The following is an 18506-nucleotide window of genomic DNA, read 5'->3' as shown; positions in this document are numbered from 1 at the left end:
GGGGCGAAGGGGAGTGTATTTTTAAGCCTTTGGATGTTTCACATGAAAAGGTTCAGGACGTTTTGGGGGAGAGAGTCTATTTTCAAAGCGCCGCCTGCCGTTACTTTGACATCGTGTCCGACCACCCCCACCCCCACCCCCCACGCCCACCCCACCACCACCATGCGTTCATTCTCGAGTTCTACTGTTGATGTTTATTTATTACAGGGCTGCTATTTTCATATTAAAAAAGAACAATGTCACGGAAACCCGTTTTTAAACAAATCGACGAAAGCCTCTCCCCCCCTCCCTCCCTCCCTCCGTTTGATTTTCTTTATTTTACAGTGTTGCAGATGATTGGTCGCATCTCCCCCCTCCTCCAAGGGATAATGAATTACATCAATTGTACAAAAAATTAAATGTAGGCAATAATAAAGGAATTCTGACAAAAATGTTCAACACTAAGTGAAATTTAAACTCACTGGAATTGCTCATTCACACAGTCAAAAGTCGAGATCGAATGAATGTACGCCCGATATGAATATTAGCATTTACACATGTGTATGTAGGTGAACACCACCTTGTGACAACATGGAAATGTCCGCCTGCCTGCAAGCAGGTCCTTCAACCACTTTCAACCAGTCGTCGAGTATAACCGATCTCGCAAACACGTGACGCGTTGTGAGCTTGTGTGTCGGCCATTTTTCGCGGCACGACGACTCACGAATTGGGCTCAAGTGGTCAATGAAGACGTCAGTTCTGATTACGTTTATCTCAGTGGTTCTCAAAGTGCGGTCCGGGGGACCCCAAGTGGACCCCGACAGGTTTGTAACTCTTGAGAGTATACAGGTCCGTTTGGTTCCATTTGTGCACTCTCAAGAGTTGGTTTGAGAACCACTGTTATATATATAAAAAAATAGTTTTATTGCCATACTCCCCCCTCCCCCATTCTTTGTTTCAATGTATTCGGGTGGGTCCGGGGGAAAGAAAGCTGTGAAAAAAATCATTCAACCTTTAACCAAAGATGCAAAGCTGTGTAAATTATTTTTAAATGCACACTTCTTGTTTATTTTGTGTTTTTTCTTCCTCCTTCACATTTTTTTTTTTTTTTACTTTACTGTTATCAGCATGTCTCTGCATGTTCTGTAACCTTCAAAACCACTTTCTTACCTCATTTTTATTCAGCACTCTTATTGTAACATAGTAGTCTGTGAACAATGTAAATGGGGGGGGGGGGGGGGTGACAGAGCAAAGTGCGGGAGGTGGCAGAGAGTAAAACTAAAACCTAGTGTTACCCAGACACTAGCTTCAGAAAAATGAAGTGAGCCATGTTTTCTTTTTTTTTCTTTTTTCATTCAAATGGTGTTTGAATTTCATATGCCAATAGTTTTGTTACATTGCAAAATTTTAATGTATTTAAATAAACGCAATATTCAGATTCCAACGGTTTTGTTGCTTGTTTTTTGCATGAATCTGAAACCCTGAGTGATGATTTCACATGGGCAATACTGCAAGCAAATTTTGCTGTTCTGTGAGAATGCATTTCAGTGTGAAAAACAGACCCCATGCTCCATGTACTTAATGATCTTGGCCCTGAATTATACGGATGGGTTACAAATAACTATTTTTGACTTAATATCGTATTGTGATATCTTTTTTTTTCCCTCTTCAAACTAAAGTAAATCATGAAAATAGCAGATCTGCAAGCTCACAACGTGATGTGGGGAGACCAGAGATAAGTTTTCACTTCTTTAAATTTGAGGATTTAGAAGTGATTAAAACTACTTTTGCCATGTCAATATTCCAAATCCCAGACATTATCTAGTCTCATATTGATAGAGAGTATGCATGTGTCACTTTTCCACCGGGATACGCCCCCCCCTCATCTAGACTGAGTGGCAATACATTGAGCAGCGTGGAGCGTTGGAGTTTGGAAGCGTTTGTTGGAATTCACTCAACGGTCCTACTGTACATACCACCTGTTTCTAATTTGCACATGCAGCAGGACATGTTATTGAAAACAAGCGCTTCCAAACTCTGACACTTCGAAAAATAATCATAGAAAGAGGATAATTTAAGCTTTCCGTGCAGCTGCCATGTTGGCGAGGAGGTCTTTTCTGTTTGGATGTATGGGCTGTCAAGGCCAGAAAGTGTTTTTATGCCACTCAATAGGCGTTCCCGCATAACTTCCAGGTACGATGATGTCACGCGCCCAGTCCTACTGAAATGTGACTTTGGTTCATTTCACCACTAGATGGTGTCATTTGTTTACAAATGGAAACTTAAGAGCCACCCAGAGGATGTTCATCCTGCAATGCAAGCTTATAAAATGTATAACTTTAAAAAAAAAGCTACAGCGAATTGTGTTCTATTTCTTTATTTGAACAAACAATACAAAACAATTTACAAAAATGTGGAAGGGGCGGGGTAGATAGGTGCCACTACAACAGCTCAATGGCGTTAAAAAAACGTCATCACCCAAGCAGTTATCATTGTATCCAAAGTCCCGGGCAAAAAAAACCAAACATTTTTCACCCCAATATAGTATATATCTCCATGACACAAGACAAACAGCTGAGAACGTGATATCAATATTGGTACTGTACACCCAAAGGAAAGAATGAATCACCCTCCGTTAATAAACCTTCACACAGGCTCTTCTCGTCGTTGGGCACGTGTGCACTATAGGCTCTATGCACAGCAGCCATATTGGAAAGAAATTGGGCCTCTTCCTTACTTCCTTCACAGGTGTTACCAATGATTCTAATGAAGGCTCTGTTCCATTTAGTGAAGCACAGTGGTTCTCAAACCTTTTAATGTCAAGGACCCCCATAACTCTGATAGTGTACAAATGGAACCAAATGGACCCGTAAGGGTCCATTTGGTTCCATTTGTACACTATCAGAGTTACACACCTGTAAGGGGCCATTTATAACCCCCTCAAGGAACCTCAGCACCCTGACTCTGTTTGACCAGAATGTAACAGAGCCTTCATTAGTAACACCTGTGAAGGAAGTAAGAAGAGGCCCAATTTCTTTCCAATATGGCTGCAGTGCATAGAGCCTATTGTACTGGTCTTCCTCCCCGAGTAAATCCCAGTCTGTCCATATCCACAGGTTAACCAGAGAGACCAGTCTGTTATTCCATCCATCGAAAAGCTGGGGTACACGTCGGCGGTATAGGCCTGTGAGTGGGAGGGAAAAGGGTTCCCAGGTATAGCGTCCGTTTCCCCCCCCCTCGGTCCTGTTGCTAGCTAACCCACGGTGACAAATCGACTGCCTTTGCTGCTGTGCGCTGTGGCCACGCGTCGATCTTTCAGAATGCGGAAACGCTCGTTCAGGGTCATGGCCGTTTGCTGCGAGGAGAGAGGAGAAAACGTTCAGAAGAGAGGCCCGTCAGCAAAATCCTATGCATACTTTAAATTAGCTTGCAGACTTTCTTTTTCTTCTATTACCATAAAAATAAACAGTAGAAGCGAGTCAACGTCCTCCTTTGAGAACGCTCTGAGAAATCGATGCTCTTAACCCATTAAGACCGGGGACGCATCTGTGTCATTTTTAGATTTCTTTGGCTATTCAAAAATAGCAGATCTACAATGAGCTTGTAGATCTGCTATTTTTGAAAAATCGTGATTTTTTTTTGTGCAAATCTTTGAATATAATTATTTTTAAAGTAAACATTTGTAACTCAAATCTTTGCTTCTGGGGGTCCCTGGAACAAAACATTTTGAGATGGGGGGGGGGGGGGGGTCCACGGCCAAATACTTATTTAAAACCTTTTTCTAAATCCTAACTGTTTCTGTGGTGCTCCAACTTTTCCATGTCAAGGACCCCCAAAATTACATGCATTTGGCCGCGAGACCCCCATCTCAAACTATGTTGTTCCAGGGACCCCCAGAAGCACAGATCGGAGTTAAATTTTTTTTCCCTTTAAACACAAAATATTCACGATTGTCCCCCCAAAAATAGCAGATCTACAAGCTCATAGCGCGGCACTCGGTGCCGCGCTATGAGCTTGTAGATCTGCTATTTTTTTAATAGCCCAAAGGAATCTAAAAAATCACACCCAGTGTGAAGTGGGCGGTGTGGTCATCACAGTGGTCATCATAGTGATGGAAGCTCACTTCCCAAAAAAATGGATTTTTGGAAGTGCATAATCCTATTTATAGATTATTAATGTCATCATGTGTCTCGCTAGCCAATCACAGTGCTGAATAGAGAGAGTCAGCCAATCACAGTACAGGAAAGTGGGCCAATCACAGTGCAGGAAACTAATACTAATGAGGTGTCCCAACCCCACTTATAGGGGCGGCTACACCGCCCAAAAATGACACACAGATGCGTTCCCGGTCTTGAAGGGTTAAGAGGATTAAGGGAGGCGAGCGCTTGAATTCTGATCCTCATATCTAGCATACACGCTAAATCCAGCGGGGCTTATCGAGCGGCTCTCACCGGTTTGCCCACGCTGTTGATGTCAAACTGGAGGGGCACTCCTTTGGGGATCTTCTTCTCCGCCACCTCCGTCTTGACGGGGGCGGGGACGGCGGCAGGGGGGTGCAGGAACCACGAGGTGGGAGGCCTTGGGAAAACAGCAAGCAATATCTTAAGTTGTTAAGAGACCTGGAGCCGATTCTACAAAATGTCTTCTAAATCCCAACAGTTTTCTGAAAAAAACGTATGTTTCTATATCAGTGGTGCTCAAATCTTTTTCACGTCGAGGACCCCCAAAATTATATGTATTTGGCCGCGGACCCCCCCCCCCCCCCCCATCTCAAAATATTTTGTTCCAGGGGGTCCCAGAAGCAAAGATTTGAGTTAAAAAATTTCACTTAAAAAAATAATATATATATATATATATATATATATATATATATATATATATATATATATATATATATATATATATATATATTCAATGATTTGCACACATTTTCACGATTTTTCAAAAATAGCAGATCTACAAGCTCGTAGCGCGGCACCGAGTGCCGCGCTATGAGCTTGTAGATCTGCTATTTTTGAATAGCCCAAAGTGTAAAATAATGCTTTTTTAGCTCAAATCTAAAAATGACACAGATGCGTTCCAGGTCTTAATGGGTTTAGTTGTTGCAGGGCTGAGCAATCAACCGAAAACATAGTAAAAAACGATATTTAGAACCAATAACTGGACTTATAGAGCGTATTATGTACGCTTTTTTGGCAATTTAAATGTTTAGTCCAATCTGTATGATACAGTATGTTAATGCAATATAACTTATACAATTGGGGGGGGGGGGGGGGGGGGTTGTATTTGGTCTCCCTGCTCTGCTATTGAGATATTTACAGTAGATCACCTATTGTCACTGTTGTTTTATTTTATTTTTGATAGATTATGAATCAATTGTTTTATCAAATTATCAATTATTGTTTTGTTATTTTATTTTATAAAAGATTAAAATCGATAAACTGTTGCACACCTAATGCGAACTTACTCGGGCTGTGTTCTGGCTGTGGGGTTGTCAATTGAAACGGTCAGGATTCCACTGCTGTCTGTCGATGTACGTGTTGTTGATGGACGCGTCTGCCACCTGGTGGTGAGAAGTGTAAGGTGTTTTAGGGGCAGACCTATTACACCACAGCTGCACAGACAGTGGTCTACCCGTCCAAAATCCCTCTCCATCAACATTGCAGTCACACAGCTCACATCACATCGTTGTTGTCGGGCAGAAAACCTCCTATTCCCCATGTTTTAGCTTTTTGTGTTTTTTCGTAAATTAACGCCCTACTTGATCACACTACAGCGTCACACAAAAGTATCTAAAGTAGCAGCTCCGCACGCTCTTGATCTTGTAGATCTGCTACTTTTTTTTTGCTATTTTTTAATTTGAATCCTCAAAAATAACAGTTTTGGACATATGAGGGTTTCCACCCGACAGAGACGATATTTAAAGATAGTGTAAGTGATGTTTTATTGTGTTAATAAAAAGGTTAAAGTTCTAGTAATCATTGTTCAGTAACAGGGTTGTCTTTCCAGCGCTTTAATAAACAGAAAATACATTTTCAGGTGGGTATACCAATTTCAGCCAATCAAGAGAGGGTACTAGTATGCGCGGGTTGACCCGTTACCAGCGGGTCAACCTGCGGCGCGGGCGGACAGTCAAGATTTCAGAGGTAATTATGTGGGTTGCGGGTGTTGCGGGTCATCAACACCACCTTACACGCAAAAAAAAATCACATTTAAGCCTATTATTAATATTAATATTTGGATAAAACTACCATTAAAACCCATCATAATTATTTAAAGTTTTTCTCATGATCTGACAATGTCAGTGTGGGTTCATTCCCGACAGCCTGCTGCTGCTGTGTCTCACAGCACTGCAGTTATCCGATAGATCAGCCTATTCTTCGTACCATGGTGTTGAAAATATCAGACCTACAAGCTCACAACACGTCTTGTATGTCTGCTATTTTCGATACGCAACAACACCACCATACGGTGAAGCACAAATGAAGCTTTACACAGCTGCATCTCCTCCTAATCAGCGCTGCGTACGGGTGGTACCCACTTGACGATAATAAAACCCGTCAAAAACAGAACTCGTATGAGTCATGGATATTATACAAGCAAGCACTGTGACTGCAATGGATAAAGTCTTTAGCGGCGAAGGTTGGTGACACACATTGCAGGCAACTAAGGCCTGCAATCAACGTAAGTAATCAACCTCCCTTGCGCCATCATTCATGTATAACATTAACAAAACTAAACACAAGCTGTAGGTTTTGCATATTAAGGTTGAATGAGATGTAAAGGCCAAAACGTATATTCATTTGTTTATACTGATGTGCGATGTAGGCTACGGTGTCGCGCAGCAGTTCACTCACACTCACTCATGATGATTATCTTCCTTTTTTTCACCGCGGGTCGAGTCGTTGATTTATATATAGTTTTGCGGCGCAGGTTGAGGCGGGTTCGGTTCCGTGGCGGGGCGGGGCGGGTCATGAAAAAACCCGACCCGCGCATCACTAGAGGGTACCCATTTATTGGCTTCAATCTTATAGTGTGCCAGTTTCAATTTTGTCAGCTCATTTCTTTGTATCATCACTTCCAATTACACTTGTTTATCCTGTATGAGTCGTCTCTACTGATTGGATGAAATTGCTATCCCGAACCGGAAAATGCATATTCTGTTTATTTAAGAGCTGGAGAGACAGGGAGACTCCTGTTACTGAACACTAGTCTATATAGCAATGATTACTGTCAGAATACAAATCTGAATGGATTCAAATGATTGTTTATCGTTAATGAAACGGATCCCCATTAGCTGACGCCGGGGGGCGACAGCTAATCATCCTGTGGGGTCCATACAGTTGTCAAGTTTATTTGACAGCTAAAAAACAAAAACAGGCTCTCCATATCCTGGAATACTCACGGGCGAGTTCTGACTGGAGCAGCTTGTGGACTTGGCTTCTGCACCTGGGTCTGCACCTGGGTGTGTACCTGCAGCGTGATGGGAAATCCACAGGGGGGAGAAGAACCCATTCAATCCGGGAGGAACGCATGTGTGCCATTTTAGATTTGAGCTAATAACCATTGTTTTATACTTCCGACTATTCAAAAATAGCAGATCTACAAGCTCATAGAGCTTGTAGATCTGCCATTTCTTTTTAACCTTTTTTTTTGCAAATCATTGAATACATATATTATTTTTGAAACAACATTTTGAACTCAAATCTTTGCTTCTGGTGGTCCCTGGAACAAAAATGTTCGCTTTAGAAAATATTTAAAAAAAATGCCCAACAGTTTTCTGAAAAACGTATGTTTCTATATCAGTGGTGCTCAATCTTTTTCACGTCGAGGACCCCCAAAATCATATGTATTTGGCCGCAGACCCGCAATATTTTGTTCCAGAGGGGGTCCCAAAACAAAGATTTGAGTAAAAATGTTCGCTTAAAAAATATATATATTCAATGATTTGCACACATTTTCACGATTTTTAAAAAATAGCAGCTCTACAAGCTTGTAGAGCTGCTATTTTTGAACAGCCAATGACGTCTACAATGACAGAGACGCGTTCCCGGATTGTAACGGGTCAAACGCACAGTGACGGCAGGATTAATCCTATAAATATGTTACGTCGCTTTGTGCCCTGTCAGATGAACAAGTTAGATGAAACGCAAAATTTACTTGAAGGTGAGGTTAAGTCAGGCTCAGTGAACTCTCTCCGACACAAGTTGCATCCGATGTAGTTATTTGTTCTGGGCCACATGCTATTGCTAATACTTTTCATTGGTTCAATGTTCAGAAAACCTAAAGACACACAGTAACCACGACTTTCACTCTCAATGTCATAATCTTTCCAAAATGGCCGAGCTACAAGATCTAGATCATTTATACCATTGGTTCTCATGTATGTTTTCAATCGCAATTGCTTCTGGGGGTCCCTGGCACAAAACATTTTCAGATGGGGGTCCGCGGACAACTGTATATCAATTTTGGGGTCCTTGGCATGAAAAAGGTTGAAAACCAATGATCTATACAAAACAAAACAAAACCATAAAAAGTTGAAATATGGAGATACAAGGTTTCTGCCCGACAGCAAGGCTATTATTCCAGGGATAGGCTCTATGCACGGCGGCCATGTTGGAAAGAAATTGGGCCTCTTGGGTGTTAACAATGATACTAATGAAGGCTCTGTTCCATTTAGTGTAGCACAGTGGTTCTCAAACTATTTCAATTTCAAGGACCCTCAGAGTGTACAAATGGAACGGGTCCATTTGTACACTCTCAGAGTTACACACCCTGTAAGGGGCCATTTGAAACCTCCTCAAGGAACCATGAGGGACCCTGGACCACACTTTGAGACCCACTGGTGTAGCAGAGTGTTTCCAGTGAGAACAACGTGCAACAATATCAGCACCCTGACTCTGTTTGACCAGAATGGAACAGAGCCTTCATTAGTAACACCTGTGAAGGAAGGAAGTAAGGAAGGGGGCCCTTTCAATATGGCTGCTGCGCATAGAGCCTATTGGTATGAGGCCCCCAAGCACCAGGGCGTCTCATAGCCAGGCGGCATCTGGTGAACTGAAGGCATTCAATACCTTGAGTCCCCTGTGGAAGAGAAAGGTGGCCTGGCGGGCTTCCCTCTGGGCCTGATGGACAGGTGGCAGGGGCCTGTAAAATCAGAACATGCAAAGCGTTATAGGACCAATAACCCGTGGTGTGAAAAGTACTCAAATTCTTTACTTAAGTAAAAGTACCAATACTGCAATATAGAGTACAAGTAAACAAGTCAAAGTACAAAAGTATTTGCATCAAAATGTACTTCAAGTACCAAAAGTAAAAGTACTAAAATGTTTGAAAATAGCAGATCTACAAGCTCACAACGCGTCGCGATGCGACGCGTTGTGAGCTTGTAGATCTGCTATTTTAAAATAGCCTAGGTACAAAATAGGGCTGAAGTGGTTAATGTATGTTTATTAATAGGATAATTTATATCTGAAAAGTAACTAAAGTTTTCAAATAATTGTAGTGGAGTAAAAGTACAATATTTGCCTCTGAGATGTAGTGGAGTAGAAGTAAAAGTATTGGAAATTGGAAATACTCAAGAAAAGTACAAAGACCTCAACATTGTACTTAAGTAAATGTACTTTCCACCACTGCCAAATAACCCGAGTTTGTCTATAAAAATGCGGCGTGTGTGCAAGTGCCATGTGTTGTTTATTTTTATGTGTACAGAATTATGACCAAGAGAGCTCTCCCAATTAAAACGTTACAAGCCGTCCGAGAGGCTCAGCAACGTCAACGCTTATGTTCCTGCACATTTTATCTGCATTGAAAATACGTTTTTAACCACATGAACCCTTGTTTTTCTATTCTGGGGTGAATGTTCTTTTTTTTAAAAATGCTGATCCACAAGCTCACGACGGCGATCATACAAGCTCGTTCTGAGCTTGTAGATCGGCAGTGTTTTGGCCAAAATATTTTGTGTATTCACCCGTTTCCTAGGCTGTGTGTTTTCCACTTCCTATCGATTTCATTGGATATCATTGGTCATCTGACCAGTTTCATTGGATTTCATTGGATCAAATCGACAGGAAGTGGAAAGCACAGCCTAGGAAACAGGTGAATAGGGGAAAAAAGGAGCAGGTCTGGTATAGGACCCTAGTAAACTAAGTGGGTTTAAGTGGTTCAATAATGCAGTTACAACGCGCGTCTTACCGTCTCCTCAGTTGAAACGGCCTCCTGACTGATGTCGCACTCTGACTCCTCTGCAGGTCCGTCTGTCTGTAGGGCCTCCGCTGTACTTCTGGTTTTCTGTACGGGACGCTGTTGCGTTGAACGAAGGGCCTCGCCTTCGGCCCCGGTTTCTGCAGAGAGGAAGTTTTTAATTGACAACATCACTAGGGGTTGAATTCACAGACGCTTCATGTGCGCACTCTACCTGCACAAGTGGCCTTGGAACCATTAAAATCCTAACGGGTCCCAACCCTCGTTGTGATGTAATGGTTAATTGCTTAGTTAGGATATTGTTGTAGAAGTGCACAGAGTCATTTTGAAGGAAAGACTTACTTGCCTGCAGATCATTAAGAGTTTTAATATAATTGATGTGGGTTTATGTATTTATTGTATGTTTATTTATGCATGTTTCACGATCTAGAAAACACCCCTCGACATGGTGCAGTCCAAGCTCATTAGCTCAGTTGAGCATACATTTCTTCACAGGTGCATTCTCACATACTGTTTGATGTTGCATAACGGACAGAGCACACATGATGTCTTCAAGACAGATGGTTTACCTCAAACAACTCATTTCTTGGTACTTATGTCAGTAAGTATGTATGTATGTATGCCATATTATGAGGTTATCCTGAAGAATCTTCAAACTGGAGACTCATGGGCCAACTCATTGGGAAGACTTTTTTATATTTTATTTTTACTCACATCCATTTATTAAAAACATGAAGACAGGTGCACATCTACTCTGGGGGGCGTCCGTCCGGCCTGCATGAAGTGGCAATTTGCCCAGTCCTAAAAATAAGTTCGACAGCCCTTCCCTGGAGCTGTGGTTCCCATAGTAGGGTCCGGGGGACAGGGTTGCCAGATCTGCTTATTATAATTTCCCGCAAGATTTTATTTGAAAATAGCCGATCTACAAGCTCACAGCGACGCGTTGTGAGCTTGTAGATCTGCTATTTTCAAATAGCTGATGTATATGTTAAAGTGCTCATGTGGCCCATAGTCGCTTCTTTTGGGCTGTTTTTCCTAGACCTGGTTGCTTGTTTCTCTCACAGAATCTGGCAACACTGTCCGGGGGGCCCCCAGCTACATTTGTTAATGCACCATCACAATCATTTTAACCACTTTATCCATATTTTATACGTTGGCTATTCAAAAATGGCAGTCGATATACAAGCTCACAGCGTGTCACTTTATCATTTAAAAAAAAAGACGCACCCGGACACTATTTGGACCCGTGAGAGGAAAATAGCCGACCTACAAGCTCACAACGTTAAAGTTGAAGTCATGAGCTTGTCGGCTATTCGGCCTTAGACTTCCCAAATCTTAACAAACCCTCACAGACATTTAATTATCCCTAAGAATTGATGACAGATAATCTGTTGTCACATCTGTCAAAAGTACAAATGTACTGTATGTGTATGCTTTTTTGTCAATAAAAACAATCTTATCAATCAATTGAACGGAATATATAAATGTGAATATTAATTGATGAGAAAGTCAATATTGTGAATGTGCATTGAAGATTAGATTAAAAAGTATTTCATGTCCCTGTGGGTTTTCATTTGTTTTTAAAAAGTAACCTAAAAAGTGTCAACTTTATTAAAAGATTTTCTAATATCTTGACCTTTTAACACATTCACCGCCAAGAACGTAGTCCTACGGTCCGTTAAATCCAACTGTTAAGCGCCGAGACCGTAGCCCTACGGGCTGCGGTCTTTTCGCGCATGCGCGGTCCGGGTGCACTTTCGGAATTTTTTTGATCCACTTCCGTTTCCGGTTTGATGACAGGAAATATAATTATTTGGGATCCGGTTTTGACGATCACGCCCGCTCCCATTCTACAGACGAAACTGAAACTCAATTCTCTTCCTGTAGTTTTTTCTCCTCGCATTTCACTGTTTAACGTAATCCGCTCTAACTCAAACATGGATGCCCCGTTTGACACGCGATCTTCACTGGGAGATACAGGGAGATCTCGCGGATGTAAACAGACTGTGTAGAGCTCAATCTTAAGGATTTTAACAAGATCTATGGCGACATGAAAAAAACAAAAAAACAACAAAAACACCTTGGCACTGGTGAGTACATTATGAGATTAACCTCTGGCGGTCGATTTAATATATATTTTTAATTTTTTTCCAATATTTTTGCCATTTTTTCTATTCATAATTAGACTACTAGCCTTTGTGTGGATGTATGCAAATAGATTGAGCCTGTCAGAAATAGCTAAATTAAATGTGTCTTGCTCATTGTTTTTGTTTTTTTTAGATATTGTACTGGTAGATCTCGGCTTACACATTGGAATAGTGCTCATGGCCTTGAAAAGGTTGGTTACCACTGCTTTTAGAGCATATAGGTTCTGATGTACTACCTGATATACAGCTACTTTGTTGAGTGGGCTGATGCCTTTCTGAAGCGCGGCGGTTCTCCTGGCCGCCAGGCCTGTGATGACCCCCTGCCCACGTCTTCTACCCACTGGAGGAGGACCTCTTCTGGCTCGTAGACCTAACCTCGTTACCACTCCACCTGGAAAACATGAACAGTTTTCTGAAAAACCTGTTTTTAAGTCAGTGGTTCTCAATCTTTTTCATGTCAAGGATCCCCAACATGGTGGGTGGCTTGAAAAGGGGTCGGAGAAGAGCCCATCATTGATTGCAGAGTACTTACACATCTAACTTGGCGGTTGCCTACATACAGTATAGATAGATATAATGGGAGCAACAGAATTTTAAAAATAATAATAATAAAACTTTATTTATATAGCACCTCTCAAAACTGGGTTACAAAGTGCTTTACAAAGAAAACGGCAAAAGAAAACACACAAAACAAAGAAAATGTAAAGATTAAAAACAATGCAGAAAACAATGCAGAGATGCACATGAACAGACCACTTTTGTACTGGTACAGGACCAGTGGAGATAGACTAAAGTCATCGACTAGGGCTGGGCATTAAAAGCTAATCTATAGAGAACCGAAGTCTGACGTAATTTACACATCCTACCTGGTTGGCTGGTTTGCGGTTTTCCAGCCCCGTTCTGAATTAAGGATAAGGATAATTCCTTTAACAGGTCCGTTCATGAAAGTCCTTACGGTCTTGTTTCCAATGAGGGCCTGTGAGCAATTAGGGGTTAAGAGTCTTGCTCAGGGACAAATTTCATTTCATCGACACATTTGCTGGCCTGGCCTGGAATCGTACCTGGGGCAACCAGGGCCTCTGGCTCCCTAGGCGGGCTCACTAACCACTCAGCTATGGCCGCCCCTAGACGCCCCATAGACGTCTTTAATATCACGTCAAATAAGAAATGTCTTCCAAAAATAAACAAATGATCCCGGCGGTTTGACTCTTATGGATATGAAGAATCAAATCGTACTGGCCAGAAATAGCCAGAAATAATTTGGGCACTCAATGAGTTAAGGAGGGATTTAAACCGGGGGACAGACTCAGTGAGCCTGATCTCCAGGGGCAGGGCATTCCAACGGGTAGGGGCTCTGAAGGCGAAGGCCATGCGACCTTTTGTATTTAACAGACCTTTTGGAATGTCCAGGAGTGCTTGGTTTCAGGATCTCAGACTACGTGTAGGCACATAGGGGGGGAGTAGGTCCGAGATATAGGCTGGGGCAAGACCTAACCTGGCCTTACAAGTAGTGAGTAAGATTTTGTAACTGATTCTAAACTCAACTGGGAGCCAATGGAGGGATGCTAAAATGGGTGTGATATGATCACACCCATTTTCACATATTTCACTCAAAGATACGCACGCAAATTCAAGATTTTTCAAAAATACCAGAGCTACAAGCTCATAGCCCGGCACTCTGTGCTTTTTTCATGTACTATATAGCCAGTCATAAACCAATTATAATATGAAGTAAAATACCTCTTTGGGCTGGTCCCCCAGTTCTTGGTGTGAACCCCTTTCCCTGGGCTGGTCCTCCAGGCCTTGGCGTGAACCCCTTTCCCTGGGCTGGTCCTCCAGGCCTTGGCGTGAACCCCTTTCCCTGGGCTGGTCCTCCAGTCCTTGGCGTGAACCCCTTTCCCTGGGCTGGTCCCCCAGTCCTTGGCGTGAACCCCTTTCCCTGGGCTGGTCCTCCAGTCCTTGGCGTGAACCCCTTTCCCTGGGCAAAACGTCCCTTCTTCATAACCGGCCGTCGGTTCCCGCCGGCGGGCTGTCTACCCTTTGACTGTTGCTCTCTTCTGTTCAAACGAATGATGTCATCTGATGAGGTAAAAAACATGAGCACAACATTGAGAACAAACAAGGGTGATAGAAATGTTTCAGAAAGATCTATTATTTACTAATGGCTAGTAAGGGAAAAAGAATAGATCACCCAATAGTGATGTGCCATGGAACCCAACCCGCCTCAACCCGCCCCGCGAACCTATATATAAATCTATGGCTCAACCCGCCCCGCGGGTAGTACCTATAATTCTGTAAAATCAAGGTTAGAAAATAATCTTCAAGTATACACCCCAAGTGTATTCAAACTGTTTTATTGTTATTATTCTTATTAGGAATAAAGACAAAACAAGAGCATATGATTTTTCTTCTTTTTTTGCGTGTGAGAGCGGCTGACCCGCTCACCCGCAGCCCGCATAATTGCCTCTGAAATCCTGACTCGACCACCCGCGCCGCGAGGTGGACCCGCAGGTTACGGGTCGTCCCGCGCATCACTATCACCCAAACATTGACAATTCAGTCATTATAATACGGATCTATCCATCTTCATGCCAGTTGGAACATGGATAAAGTTACAGTTAGTTTGACCATTGTAGCTTAAAGGGACGTGGAAAACTGACACGATGGTGCCGAGGGAACAACCTGGCTATCAATGTCGACAACACAAAAGAGCCGATCATATACGACACAGGGAAGCCACGCGGACAGCACGACCCATGAGTCTGCATAGAAGGCGCCGCAGTAGAGAGGAGAACAACGACCCCACTTTCTCAGGCGACTGCAGGCATGGACCACAAAGTTCTGCGGGCCTTCTACAGAGGCACCACTGAGAGCGTCGTGACTGGCTGCATCACTGCTTGCTTGGTATAGGAACTGTACCGACCTCAATCATAAAGGCAATACCATGGGTCATGCGGACAGTGGAATGCATCAACGGATGCAACTTTCCCTCCATCCATGACCTATCCAAATACGATGAAAGCTGTGTCAGCAAAGCTCACAGAATCATTAAAGATCTCACCCACCCCAACCATGAACTGTTTCAGATTTGGTCACATGGGAAATGGCTCCACCACACCCCCACTAGTACAAGTCACAAAGCAACAAGGCAGTGGCAGTACACTCCAGAAAAGCTGCTTCCTCAGGACAATCAAGACACCTAAACGACCTAACCAGATAAGCTTAAGAAATGCTAATGCCTTGCCTCCCCACCAGCAGCACCCACCAGCCTGAGAGAACCCCCCCCCTGCGCGCAGACAAAAATAATTGTAGAATTGAGTCACTGAGTGTAGAGAGTAGAATCACTGTCTCTTTGTGAGACAGTGACTGCTTCTGGGTTTATATGTTTTACTGTTATTCTTCTTACAAATACAAACAATCCCCGTTGTTTATCACCGTTTTCTATGCTGCTGCAACCGTACTTCTTCTTCCTCTAGTCTACTTCAGCAGTACATCTTTATTTCTGCTAAATGTATTAAATGTATGGGAATCTTGCACATCATAATTTAACTCACTCCTTTTGTGTAAACTTGTGATTTGATAATAAAGTTAGACTGAAGATGAATTCCAAAAATAACTATTATTTACAACCAGCGCAGATAATCTCAATCGCTTGGATTATGACTTGTGTTGATGATTCACTGTGTGTGTGCTGTTTCCAACTGTGAAAGACAGGACTGATCGCTGTTGTCTCCAATAGGCTCTATGCACAGCTAGCCTGGGCAGCATTCCTTTTCGGGTATATGATCCGGTCGGGAGCGGAAGTAAAAAAGAACCGGGCAGAACCGGAAAGACGTCTCACCCCAAAATAGGTCCGTCCTAATAAAATCCTTGATGCGGCATAGTTTCGCTTATTTTTTTAAAATGTAAATGTGCGTGCACTATCCGGAGACTATTTAGCGTCTGTATTATCCCACGGGGAAATTCTATTCCATTTAAATAGGGATTGGGGAACCAAAACAAAGCGGCACCGCAAAACCGGATGGGCAGAATCCGGAAAGAGGATTTTTTTTCTTTTTCAGTAGGCGTGGCCTAGACCGGATCATATGGGTCTTTAGTAACGTAGACCAGGCTTTCCTCCGAGGTGGAAAGACAGGTGATGCGAGGTTAATGCACAGCAGCCATTATTGTAAGACATTCACAGGTGTTACCAATGATACTAATGTGAAGGCTCTGTTCCATTCTGGTCAAACAGAGTCAGGGTGCTGATATTGTGCATGTTGGCTCACTGGAAACACTCCCAAATGGCCCTTTGCGGGTGTGTAACTCTGAGAGTGTACAAATGCAACCAAATGGACCCGTAAGGGTCCATTTGGTTCCATTTGTACACTCTCAGAGTTATGGGGGTCGTGGAAATTGAAAAATCTGAGAACCACTGTACTACACTAAAATGGAACAGAGCCTTCATTAGTAGCATTGGTAACACCTGTGAAGGAAGTGATAATATGGCTGCAGTGCATGGAGCCTATTGTGTTGCATCAGAATCCGTTTTTCTAACAGCCTCCCTCAGTGTCAAAATGTAGTGTTTTGTGGACGAAGAAACTGGTCTTTCCACTGACATGAGGGCGAGTAACGGTAACTAGGTCACTCATTCACCTATGGTGATGTCAAAGCTGTGAACGTTCAAATACTCATGGTCAATACAAAATGTAATACATTGACATTCCCATACATTGTATGTATAATCTGCCTCTATTTGATGTCCTTTTCTGGACAAGAGAGACGGCAGAACTCTGTCACATGCTTTTAATGAATATTAATATATGTTCTGTTATTATGTTTTACTCTTACTTTCACTGTTATTCCTCATTTTAAGTGGAACTGCAATTCATGGGAAGCTTGCACACATATACCTGGTATACACTTATGATGTGATAATAAACTGAAGTTGAGTAATGCAGTAGTAGTAGAAGTAGTAGTAGCAGCAGCACCCCAGCATCAGCACAGGACCTCAATACCAGCAAAAATGTGGAATGCCCTACCAAAAGGAGTAAAGGAGTGTAAAACCCTACTCACTTTCAAAACTGCCCTAAAGATACACCTTCAGGAGGCTGCAATTCGAAAATGGCCCCTGTCTAAGTCTTAACCTACCCCCCCCTACCCCCCCTCCTTCATTTTCCTCTTTTGTATATATTTATATATTTTTTTTCTCTCGTCATACCAGTAACCTGAAAGCTGATTGTATGACATTCTGTATAGTAGTGTGTATATCTGCCTGCCTCTTATATTTCATCATGATTTGTGTGCATGGGGTTCTCATCTTAAACAAGCGTTATGCTTAATGAGGGTTTCCAGTTTAGTAGACCTTGTATTGTGAATTTGTACTTCCATGTACTGTTATGTACTGTCATGTACTATTCTCATGTCTTTCTAAATAAACTACATCAATCAATCAATCAATCAATCAATGGAAACAATCCCTTTGGGGGGCTCACACATGAGCTATTTTTGGCAAAGACATTTGGTGTAGAGGGAATTCGGTCAAAGAACAGTTGCAACTCTGGTCAGTTCTGACTAAGAACTGAGAGTTTAAGTGGTTAACGATAGTACTAGTTAGTAGTAGTACTAGTAGTATGTAGTATGTAGGTTAGTATATAGTAGCAGGTTGCTGGTTCGTCTCTAGGCAGTGTTGACAGATTCTGTGAGAGAAACAAGCAAACAGGTCTAGGAAAACCAGCCCAAAAGAAGCAACTATTTGAAAATAGCAGATCTACAAGCTCACAAACGATGCGACGCGTTGTGAGCTTGTAGATCGGCTATTTTCAAATAAAATCTTGCGGGGAAATTATAATAAGCAGATCTGGCAACCCTGTCTCTAGGCCTAGTTCTTACCTAATGACATATCGACCTTATCCGGAACGACTGGCGTCCTCCTCTGGCCGGCCGGGAACCCCTTTTTACTCATACCCGCAAATAAAACATTAACTAATAACACAGAAATATGGAGATAAGAGTGATATAAGCTCCTATACACACTGCACTAGCAACACACACACACAGCTTCTTTGCTGTTAGCAATAGCAACCCAGGAGCCCCAACCGACCCTCCCCCTTCACACAGCAGGACGTAAACAACGTAGCGACGTCGTGAGTGACGTTGGGTGACCCGATGCATTCTGGGAAGTGGAGTTCGAAATGA

At 42.5% G+C, this 18506-nt stretch overlaps 1 protein-coding gene across 3 annotated transcripts; it reads right to left on the bottom strand.

Moving 5' to 3' along the window:
- Positions 1–2340: 2340 nt before the first annotated feature.
- On the bottom strand, positions 2341–18402 carry LOC308093726 (UAP56-interacting factor-like). Of its 3 annotated transcripts, none has more exons than XR_013933887.1 (10): positions 18201–18402; positions 14070–14408; positions 12566–12720; positions 10174–10322; positions 9054–9126; positions 7385–7452; positions 5447–5542; positions 4431–4557; positions 3043–3334; positions 2341–2661 (listed from the first exon to the last, which is right to left on the bottom strand). XR_013933887.1 is itself a non-coding variant. In XM_080440055.1 (9 exons), exons 1-9 carry the CDS (start codon positions 18271–18273, stop codon positions 3233–3235), a joined length of 1182 nt encoding a protein of 393 aa, XP_080296181.1. In that variant the 5' UTR covers positions 18274–18402; the 3' UTR covers positions 2341–3232. The 3 variants fall into 3 exon arrangements, 1 of the variants encoding a protein (XP_080296181.1); XR_013933888.1 differs by having other exon boundaries at positions 7385–7440; XM_080440055.1 differs by having other exon boundaries at positions 2341–3334.
- Positions 18403–18506: the final 104 nt, after the last annotated feature.

Source organism: Gymnoscopelus braueri (genome assembly GCF_963280865.1).
Source record: "Gymnoscopelus braueri genome assembly, chromosome: 10".
NCBI lineage: Eukaryota > Metazoa > Chordata > Actinopteri > Myctophiformes > Myctophidae > Gymnoscopelus > Gymnoscopelus braueri.
The sequence above is the reverse complement of the archived record's forward strand: the minus strand, read 5'-3'. Positions and strand labels throughout refer to the sequence as shown.